Source organism: Oncorhynchus clarkii, chromosome 18 (genome assembly GCF_045791955.1).
Source record: "Oncorhynchus clarkii lewisi isolate Uvic-CL-2024 chromosome 18, UVic_Ocla_1.0, whole genome shotgun sequence".
NCBI classification, from domain to species: Eukaryota; Metazoa; Chordata; class Actinopteri; order Salmoniformes; family Salmonidae; genus Oncorhynchus; species Oncorhynchus clarkii.
The window spans coordinates 55,106,578-55,117,989 of record NC_092164.1 but is presented as its reverse complement, the minus strand read 5'-3'; the positions used below and the strand labels follow the sequence as shown (position 1 = coordinate 55,117,989).

General features: G+C 45.5%; 1 protein-coding gene across 1 annotated transcript in view; it reads right to left on the bottom strand.

The window, feature by feature from the left end:
• Positions 1 to 6,238: 6,238 nt before the first annotated feature.
• Positions 6,239 to 11,412, bottom strand: part of LOC139373705 (glycerol-3-phosphate dehydrogenase, mitochondrial-like) — a 26,294-nt gene continuing 21,120 nt past the window's right edge. Inside the window, exons 15-17 of the mRNA XM_071114584.1 lie at positions 9,956 to 10,034; positions 9,568 to 9,666; positions 6,239 to 8,541 (exon numbers count right to left, since the gene is read on the bottom strand). Of these exons, the coding sequence (XP_070970685.1) occupies positions 8,416 to 8,541; positions 9,568 to 9,666; positions 9,956 to 10,034 (304 nt within the window). The 3' untranslated portion in view covers positions 6,239 to 8,415. The remainder of the gene's footprint in view (positions 8,542 to 9,567; positions 9,667 to 9,955; positions 10,035 to 11,412) is intronic.

The window sequence follows — 11,412 nt, the reverse complement described above, 5'->3', positions numbered from 1 at the left end:
TTTAGATTTAATATGGAGATGAACAACAGCCTTACAAGATACATTGCGCTATCACAGAATGTGTCCGTTTTAACAGCTTCCTGTTTTAGAGAGCTTTCTACATTGGTGGTCCGTGCTATCCGGAATCCTTTGGATGTCCCTACCCCATTGAAGTTGAAGGTTGAAAGGTTAGTATAAGGGTAGGGGTTAAGGTTAGGGTATGGATGTCCCAAGGATCCCAAATAGCACTTACCCTACATTGGCTCCATCAACTCTCAGAATGGTAGACCATAATATTTGCCCGACTTCGGGGCCACGGCGTAAAGCACCTACATACAAAACGTTGTTTTGGTCGTTGTCTTGGTTTGTAGTCCAATCAGAAAGTAAGGCAGTGCACCCACCCACACACTGTATGAATGGTTGGCAGTCTTGGCCCATTTCTTTCCTCAAGTAATTGTGTTTGAGATACAACAGTAAAAAAGACAGTAGTTTCACCATGACCATTGACACTGAACAATCTTCAAGATTAGAACAAGACCATGAACTTTTAATATGAAGTCCTAGTCTGGGTACCAGTCTCTGTAACATTCCACTCCTTCTACTCCGTGTCATGTGTCATTTGCCAAATGACACAGAGTAGGCTACAAGGACAAGTTGTTGAATGTAGCTGAAAAGAGATTGGCAGCCAGGCCGATAGTCCTTCTTAATGGCCAAATTGCCAAAGACCTGAAGGATATTTGTTGGTTTACACAGATGCCTAAGCTAAGACGGGAGGCAGCCTTCATTCTGTGTTTCCGTTAACTCCATGGTGACCACTGAAACAGACCTGTGTGGCAGTCAAAACGCTGTAGAATATTCATGACAGGCCTGGAAGGGGGAGATTAGTGAAACACCTAACCTGGTGACATAGGGACCAATGTTCTTCCTGTAACCCTGAGTCCCCCCCCCCCAGGGCTCTGAGTAGTCTTGCAGAGAGGATGACTCAATAACCCAGGAATGCTAAGAACCTTCCATTGTGTGAAGAGAATAGATCATTGAGCTTCACCCCCAATTCTGTACATTCCGTCTCCTCCTCCTCCCCAATGATGCAATAATACTGAGGTAATTTGGAAGGTGAGCCGGCAGGCATTTATCCAGGCCATCCACTGCCTGACGATAAGAACCACATAGTGCTGCATATCAATGCTCAAGCAGGAAGCTCTTTCTCTGGCATTTGAAAGGACACCTGTCACTCAGTCTGTTCAGCAAAATAAGATGATTTTCTCTTTATTTTCCTATTTTCTATGTTATCAGCAGTATAAACTAGAACAAAGCGGCCTCCCAGAACCTGGTTAGGTAAAAAGCTGAGGAATGCTTTTTGTAACCACTCTCAAATTCATAGACAGAGCTGTGGATGTAAGCACTGACCATCCAGGGCATTAAAATGATAGTTTTAACCATGTTTTGAAGCTAAATAGTGTTTGTTTACATTTTCTTTGTTTACAAACATTGGAGTTCTGATGGGGTACGACAGTTGAACTACATTATTATTATTATAAGTCAGTTAAGAACAAATTCTTATTTAAAGTGACGGCCTACCCCGGCCAAACCCGGACTACGCTGGGCCAATTATGCGCCGCCCTATGGGACTCCCAATCACGGCCGGTTGTGATACAGCCTGGATTCGAACCAGGGTGTCTGTAGTGACACCTCCAGCACTGAGATGCAGTGCCTTAGACCGCTGTGGCACTCGGGAGCCCAACTAAGCTCACGAGGCATTTATAAGTTATATATCTTCAAGAATCAATGGGTACATATCATTAATTTACAAGTCCAAAAATGGACGTAGCAACTGGTTTATAACAATGTACAGTGGAATGTTGAAAAATATTGCTTTGTTATCAAATGAGCCTGTATGGATGGTATTTAGCATCATACAGAGATCTCCCTCCTACTGACGTGGATGTTCCATACAGTGTGTTGTAGGGACATACTCTGCCAGCAAACACTGCAACTCATTCCATCTCTACAGTGAGACACTAGCTTCACTTGTCCACTGAGGTCCTGCCCTGTCCAACTGGCCAGCGTCATCCCAGGATTGCTGTCTCCCTCAGAGCACTTGTGTGTGGAAACACCAGGGAATGAATTGCCTGCATGTCATCTCTCCCATCATTGTTCTCCCCACGTAGAGAATCAGAGACTGTTGCACTCTGGGTTAAGGAAGTCAACACTTCAACTACTTTCCTCACTCCCTTTTTCTCCCTCAAATATTTTCCAGTTTCTCTCCACCGCTCTCAACAATGTCCTCTTTGAGACCAGGCGCGGGGTTCACAAACTCATTCAAACCCATGACTGTTCCCCCTGTAACTACTGTAACACCAGACTCTGAGTGGGCTGCCTAAATTACAGATATATATGAAGGGATGGCTCCAATACTGCCCTGGCGTCGTTCTGTTTCCTCCCACTAATTTTTTTAAATGAATTTAGCTGTCATGTTGTCTTTGACAGATTCCAGAACTCTGAGGCTGCAGCATTCAGTTCTCCTTTGGCCATCATGCAGCGTCCATCAGTGCTGCTGCCTCCATTATGTGTTAGCTGTTGCAGCAGCTAGCAAGGCAATGCAGTTTCTCCTGAAGCACTTTCAAAAACCTCTCAGTGCTCTTCTGTACTACAATGTGTCTTAGAGCAACAGTGGTGACCTTGCTATGAATAGCTTCAATGTGGTGGTGGAGATCACGCCTTTGTCACATTGTGACGTCAGCAACTCTAAGACCCTTTGTGTACAGAAGAACGCCCACCTCAAAAATGTACTCCCACGGGGCATAGCTAACTAGTTGTACTTTGAACAAAGGTGGGCCAAGGGCAGAAGGCCTGGGAGCTATGAAGAGCAGAAGGACTGGGAGCTATGGAGAGCAGAAGGCCTGGGAGCTATGGAGAGCAGAAGGCCTGGGAGCTATGGAGAGCAGAAGGCCTGGGAGCTATGGAGAGCAGAAGGCCTGGGAGCTATGGAGAGCAGAAGGCCTGGGAGCTATGGAGAGCAGAAGGCCTGGGAGCTATGAAGAGCAGAAGGACTGGGAGCTATGGAGAGCAGAAGGCCTGGGAGCTATGGAGAGCAGAAGGCCTGGGAGCTATGGAGAGCAGAAGGCCTGGGAGCTATGAAGAGCCATCTTGGCTCATAATAACATGAATGACAGCTAGCATTCACACTGAAGACCGAACCTCACAATACTGGAGCCAAAATGGACAGCTCTTCTTTTTCAAGTGATGAAAACTGTTATACTCGTGAGATAAAACCTTCTTATAATGAACATTCCAGTTTTGACAAATTATTCAGATCAACCCTTCCATTAAGAGCTCATGGCAGGACAGGCAGTATGATTATGTCATATTGTCCTGCATCTGCAGCTGTAGTGGTTTGCTACAGAGAAGATGCAGAAAATATATTGCACAGATGCAGAGAAGCCAATAAAACTGCATTGTTGACTTCCCACAGCCATTCCCTACTGCCCTTTTCTAGTAGTGTGCAGTAGTCAGTCAGACACCACGGAGCACACCAGTCAGTCAGACACCACGGAGCACACCAGTCAGTCAGACATCATGGAGCACACCAGTCAGTCAGACACCACGGAGCACACCAGTCAATCAGACACCACGGAGCACACCAGTCAGTCAGACATCATGGAGCACACCAGTCAGTCAGACACCACGGAGCACACCAGTCAGTCAGACACCACGGAGCACACCAGTCAGTCAGACACCACGGAGCACACCAGTCAGTCAGACACCACGGAGCACACCAGTCAGTCAGACCCCACAGAGCACACCAGTCAGTCAGACATCTCGGTGCACACCAGTCAGTCTGACACCACGGAGCGCACCAGTCAGACATCACGGAGCTCACCAGTCCGACACCACAGAGCACACCAGTCAGTCAGACACCACGGAGAGCACTAGTCAGTCAGACATCGCGGAGCACACCAGTCAGTCAGACACCACAGAGCACATCAGTCAGTCAGACATCGCGGAGCACACCGGTCAGTCAGACACAACAGAGCAGATCAGTCAGTCAGACACCACGAAGCACACCAGTCAGTCAGACATCGAAGAGCACACAAGTCAGACACCATGGAGCACACCAGTCAGTCAGGCATCACTGTGCACACCAGTCAGTCAGACACCACAGAGCACACCAGTCAGTCAGACACCACGGAGCACGCCAGTCAGTCAGACATCACAGAGCACACCTGTCAATCCGACATCACGGAGACACCAGTCAGTGCACACCCACACCAGTCAGTCAGACACCACAGAGCACACCAGTCAGTCAGACACCACAGAGCACACCAGTCAGTCAGACATCGTGGAGCACACCAGTCAGTGCACACCTACACCAGTCAGTCAGACACTTGTAGGTGTACTCTCCCCATCTCTAATCCCCCTGCTGCCGACCTGCTGCCTCCAGAGATGGAGAGCTTTAGTGGTCATAATGCCAAGAAGATTTGTCTGATTATTCATTACAATTACAGTAATTGCCTCTGGTCTCGCTCACTCAAGGCCCTTTAAGAGTGGCGCTGGATGGATCTCATAGACTTCCACTGCAAACGCACCAAGTAATATGAACAGAGGACTTTAGTCCTGAGATTCAAATCTCACATTGACCTTTAGGAAAGCCTGGTTGTGTGTGTGTGTGTGTGTCAAAAGGCTGCTAGCAATGGCCCTTCCATACTAGTGCTTGTATGTGTGAGACATTTTAGTCAGCCTGACATCATGTCTCCCCACTCTCTCTGACACATGGCGAGGATTTCAGAGCAGAGGACCTCTATCAGCCTGGTCTATCAGCCTGGTCTATCAGCCTGGTCTGCCCTCCCAGTTTCATTAGCAGCCTACATGATTATTCCAGGATCACAGCGCTTGCTATCAAACCGCAGTTCAAATTAGTTCAGGATCAGAGCCCCTCGTCCAACAGCCCCAGGTTGCTTAATTGCATTATACCGTGTGCTGATCACCTAGAAAAACCCATTACCTATTCCCCTGGTGCAGAAGAGAGCCCCCTGGATTAACACTGGGCTGGGTGACAGGAGACCAGGTATATTAAGGGCCTTTAAGCAGAGCAAGCCACAGATACTAGTTCCCTGTTCAAATGAATGAAATCAGACCCAATGAAACAATAACACATTTTCAAAAGCTTTTGATGGATTTGGGGTTAAAACCACTTTGTTTGAGGCAATCAGACTGAATTGAATGATCTAGCTGGTTCCGCTGGTTGTGGGGGTATTACAGTTGGCTAACTGAATCTATACATGACCTTCCCCTTGGAGAAGATTAGGTTGTATGTGGCCAAATGATGAGGTTCTATACCCAGTGTAGAGCAGCTTATCTGTACCAGTGACTGATAAATCTATCCTTCCTTAATGCAGGATCATCTAGACTCCATGTGCTTCATTCTGACCAGTCTCTTCCATACATGTAGCTTCATAGTGGTGCTAAGAACAGGTGTCATCTCTCGTATATACAGTTCTGTATGTTGACTGCTCATCAGAACCTGCTTCATGGAAGGCTGCCATATGAATAGATTTAGTGCAAGTGTCTTGGGTTTGTTTGTTACAGTTCAGTGGTTATAATGTAGGTACTAATTACCTCAGTTCAATGTGTAGTACACCTCAGTCTGAGTACAGTTCAACATGCAGCTGTTTTCTGTATTGTGTTGAATTATACTACTAAGTTCCCTTATGGGAGAATTATCATGCAAGCTTGTTATGCTCACAAATCTGAATGGCGGTAAGCGGGATTGTAAAAAAAAAAAAACAGGGTTTGCCGTGAAAACACACACGAAAACAATGTTGTTGTTAGCAACCAGATACATTTAATGACATAATTGCAGTGTGTCTTGGAAAAGCTTTTGAGATCGACTTACAGTGTTTATTGAAAAAAGAGGACTATGAATCTCTTTCAATCTGGATAAGGCTGGAATTTCATCCAAGCAGACACAAGCAAACATAGACAAAGTTGGCCCTGGCTGTCAAGGCATTGTACTGAAAACTCCCATGTGTCAAAAGACTGATACACATGGTTGGATTCAGTTACAGTAAGAGTACACAGCGGAAGCCTCTAGAATGATTCTCTCAGCCTTTTTAGACAAAACAAGAACACACGCAAATTGTATTACAAACATGCTAACAAGACCAATATTAAGAAGCAGTCAGAACACTATCAAAAAATGTGATGTTCCTTTTATCCATTCGTAAAATACAAATTCTTTAAAAATAAGTTTTAGAATATGTATCTTTATATGCTTTTTAATAACTGCAACATTAAGACAGTTCAAATATGTAAAATATAGAGGAATGAGTTGGAATAGGTTCAATTCATATGACGTCATACCGTGTTTGAAAGCAAGGCAGAGATCATACATTCCCCTTCAACTGCTTCCCTCTATAAAGCACAAATAATCAGCAGAACTGCAAGTACTAACTTAGTAATAGTACAAAAACTGTACAAGCTCAGGTGCACTGCAGACAGATAGACAGTGAAGAGACATTTCCATACAACACTGAAAAAGGCACAATTTGTAACTTTCTGGAAAGGTAAAGGGGGTCACCTCCAGTTTACAAACAAGTGCAGCGGCAGCAGCACATTTGACTGGAAATGAACGTTCCAGATTGTTCCGTTAATCCTCTCAGCATTAGACGTACATCTCATCACCACTCATACCTCTAGCTATCTTATCTTAAGTTCTTTGAATGATGGAAGGAGTGAATAACATTATAATGAATAAATATCTTCAATTTAAAATATATATATATAATGACGTAGCAATAGCAGTAGTAAAAAAGTATTCATTCTGCCATGATTTAAAAACAGTAAGGATAAAGATGGAGTCAGTTACTTAAGGTGCATCAGACAGACCAGTGTATGCTAGCTAGCAGACAGCAGATATAGAAATGTTGTTGTCACCGGTGTGCCAGGAAAAAAGCCTTATTATAAACCGGGTAGTTTGGTCCTGTGTGCTGATTAGCCAAAACAGCATTTCAGCTGTGTGTATATCAGACAATATACCAACGGTATGACACAAAAATCTTTGTTCACTGTTCTATTTTTGTTGGTAACTTATCTGTACCAGTTTATAAAGCAATAAGGCACCTCAGGGGTTAGAGGTATATAGCCAATATAGCACAGCTAAGGGCTGTATCCAGGCACTCCACTTCGCGTCGTGCTGAACAGCCCTTAGCAGTGGTATATTGGCCATTATAAACCGGGTGGTTCAAGCACTGAATACTGATTGGCTGACAGCCGTGGTATATCACGGGTATGACAAAACTTGTATTTCTACAGCTCTAATTAAGTTGGTAACCCGTTTATAATAGCAGTAAGGCACCTCAAGGGTTTGTGATATATGGCCAATTTACCACGGCTAAGGGCTGTGTCCAGGCACTTCGCCAACGCGTCATGCATAAGAACAGCCCTTATCCGTGGTATATTGGCCATATACCACACCCCCCTCGGGCCTTATTGCTTAAATATACAATGTGACTGCGGCGAGGAACAGTGATGTAAAGCAGCATGCTGAAGTCAGAAATGAAGACGTGGAAACGTTAAGCTTGAGTGGGAATAAACTGCATGGTACTGTAATGCCGGCTGTCCCTAACGAGGCGGAATCAGGCGCAACCAGGAAGAACTGGTTCTTGTATTGGAGAAAGGGCATAAGAACCACATCCAAAGTACAGCTCCAGTGAAATGTGGACATCCATAAGACACCGATAACAAAAATAAGACGGAATAATATAACAATAAACTATATTACAAAGCCATATAAGGCGAAGCATTGATAAGATTATAGACCGTATGAACAGTGAGTTACAGCTTTATGTCAGAGGCACTGATTGTCAAACCATTTGACTTTGTAGTAGTGAGAATCCAGTGTGATGGAAAACAGGCCAGATAGTACCTGTTTCCCCTCCATGAAAATAGCAATACAAATAATTATTATAAAAAATGTCTAACATCAAACTACTTTTTATATTTTAGTCATTTAGCAGACTCTCTTATCCAGAGCGATTTACAGGAGTCATTAGGGTTCAGTGCCTTGTTCAAGGACACACTGACCTTCCAGTTACTGGCCCAACGCTTTTAACCACCAGGCTACCTGCTGCCCCAATCTAGCCTCAACTTCACAATAAAACACTCAGGGTTGACACATACTCACCTAGATTAAATTAGGATACAAATCTAGTTTGTACTCTTGTTGTTTACAATATCATCCCTTTCATCATTGTCATTCTTAGCACCACAGCTCTGGTTAGTGTGGTGGTGTGGTGTAGTGGTAATGTGTGGTGGTGTGGTGTGGTGGTAACGTGTGGTCGTGCGGTGTGGTGGTAATGTGTGGTGGTGTGGTGGTACGGTGTGATGGTACGGTGGGGTGGTAATGTGTGGTGGTGTGGTGGTGCGGATGGGCTCCCCTCACACCCCTCCTCCACTGCGGTCCACAGTCACAGGTCCCCTCAGATCCAGGCTCTCCTCAGCTGTCTTCATCAGGATGGCCAACCTGCTGTCAGACACCTGGCCCTTCTTCACAGCACTCATCAGCTGGGAGCAGGGAACAGAGGGAATATAGAGGATGAGGAAACTGTGGCATAGTTGTGGATGTAATGCAAGGTGTCAAATTAACGCAACGAGATACGCTGTGTGTGTGTGTGTGTGTGTGTGTGTGTGTGTGTGTGTGTGTGTGTGTGTGTGTTAGAGACAGGGATAGAGATACATTATAATGCTGGAGCATGTTCTGATCTAAGCTCCAGGGGTAGTCAGGCTGTGTCTGGACAGAGTACTCATACTACTGACACTTGTGGTAGTAGTACACTGGTTTTACAGTACCCCAAAGCATTCTGGGATTCTTACTTGACCATGGAAAGTCATCTCCTGTCAACAGTTCTTGTAATAAAGGTATTCTCTGGTCCTCAGCATTATACTTCCTAATTGATCACATGATGACTACTAATGACCTGGAAGTACTGTAGCTCTCTCTCACCCTCATTACCTGGAGTCATTGTCATACGTTTCAGACTGTAATGATCTGAATCTGGTCAGCAGAGAACATACTCCCAGTTAGGCTTTCACACCTACAGCTCCCTTCATAGGAGGGTCTGTCATGCCTTGCCACTCGCAGAAGAGAAAAAACACCCAGCGAACAGAACATGAAAATCCCCTATTCTCCATTAATTACAATGTTGGAATCATGTAAAACTAATGTGAGCATCTACCTGTTCTGTAGCCGAGTGTTAGTGTGTGTGTGTGTGTGTGTGTGTGTGTGTGTGTGTGTGTGTGTGTGTGTGTGTGTGTGTGTCTGTGTCTGAGGGGTAATTGATCCTTCTCCCTGAGGAGTCTATTATCATGTTCTCCAGCCTGGTCTGTTTGTTCAGCTTCTCATGGTAAAGAGAGAGAGAGAGAAAGAGAGCAGAGATGGGAGAGGGGGCAGATATTGACCATGGGCCTGAGAATTAATGAGTCCTCTTATCAGTGGAGGGAGGAGAGACCATATGTGAAGATGCACGTGTGCGCACACACACACACACACACACACACACACACACACACACACACACACAAACCACCTACCTGTAAAAACTCGTTCAGCTCCACCTGTCCATTCTTGTTGAGGTCCACTTCGTTGAGGATTTCATGGAGAGCGTTCTCATCAATTTGGACACTGATGTTCTGGGAGGGGGGAGAGAGACCAGGGAGACAAAATATCAGGAAATTATGTTCTGGGAGGGGCAAGAGAGACCAGCAAGGCAAAATATCAGGAAATTATGTTCTGGGAGGGGCAAGAGAGACCAGCAAGGCAAAATATCAGGAAATGATGTTCTGGGAGGGGCAAGAGAGACCAGCAAGGCAAAATATCAGGAAATGACGCCACAGCTCAATGGCCTTTGCACACAGTTTACATGAGCCCTGTCAGCACTCATGGATAAAGATTCCAAAGAGAGTTGTGAAAGTTTCTCACCTGTAAGACCCTCTGAACGTCCACTGTGGTGATAAAGCCTTTACTGTCTTTGTCAAACTTGTGGAACCGGTTTGTGTACCTGTCAATCAAAACAGAGCTATTAACGCAATCTGCATCTCATATCGTGGCAACATCTCAAGGGGAGTGATTTAAGAAGGTCAGGTGGGAGGGAGCAAGTGACCAGATTGAGATTGAACCCTTGGTATATCAGGGATCCAACTCAATCCAGTCAGTTTCTTCCTTAGAACACGTGTCAAACAAGGCCCGCGGGCCGAATCCGGCCTGTGACACATTTCTATCCGGCCTGCGACACATTTCTATCCGGCCTGTGACACATTTCTATCCGGCCTGTGACACATTTCTATCCGGCCTGTGACACATTTCTATCCGGCCTGTGACACATTTCTATCCGGCCTGTGACACATTTCTATCCGGCCTGTGACACATTTCTATCCGTCCTGCGCAATGATTTGTGTTGTCAATTCATTTTGTTTCGCTTCCACTATTAGTCACACGGACCCACAGCCAGCCAGTGCGCTGCACTATAAGTCACACGGACCCACAGCCAGCCAGTGCGCTGCACTATAACTCACACGGACCCACAGGCAGCCAGTGCGCTGCACTATAACTCACACGGACCCACAGGCAGCCAGTGCGCTGCACTATAAGTCACACGGACCCACAGTCAGCCAGTGCGCTGCACTATAAGTCACACGGACCCACAGCCAGCCAGTGCGCTGCACTATAAGTCACACGGAGCCACAGCCAGCCAGTGCGCTGCACTATAAGTCACACGGACCCACAGCCAGCCAGTGCGCTGCACTATAAGTCACACGGACCCACAGCCAGCCAGTGCGCTGCACTATAACTCACACGGACCCACAGGCAGCCAGTGCGCTGCACTATAACTCACACGGACCCACAGCCAGCCAGTGCGCTGCACTATAAGTCACATGGACCCACAGCCAGACAGTGCGCTGTAACATCACTAATGGCACTGACCAAGTCTTCTACCGGACCGAAAGTTTAAACGTGTTGTAGGTTAAATGCCAAGTTTGGGTTCCAACGAGTCATTGCTGTAGCCTACAGGAAATGTCACCTTGATCGTCAAAAAGTTATAACATAAAGGATTCAGAAGTGGGTATACTGAACGTTAGTACTAAAGGATTCAGAAGTGGGTATACTGAACGTTACTACTAAAGGATTCAGAAGTGGGTATACTGAACGTTACTACTAAAGGATTCAGAAGTGGGTATACTGAACGTTACTACTAAAGGATTCAGAAGTGGGTATACTGAACGTTACTACTAAAGGATTCAGAAGTGGGTATACTGAACGTTACTACTAAAGGATTCAGAAGTGGGTATACTGAACGTTACTACTAAAGGATTCAGAAGTGGGTATACTGAACGTTAGTACTAAAGGATTCAGAAGTGGGTATACTGAACGTTACTACT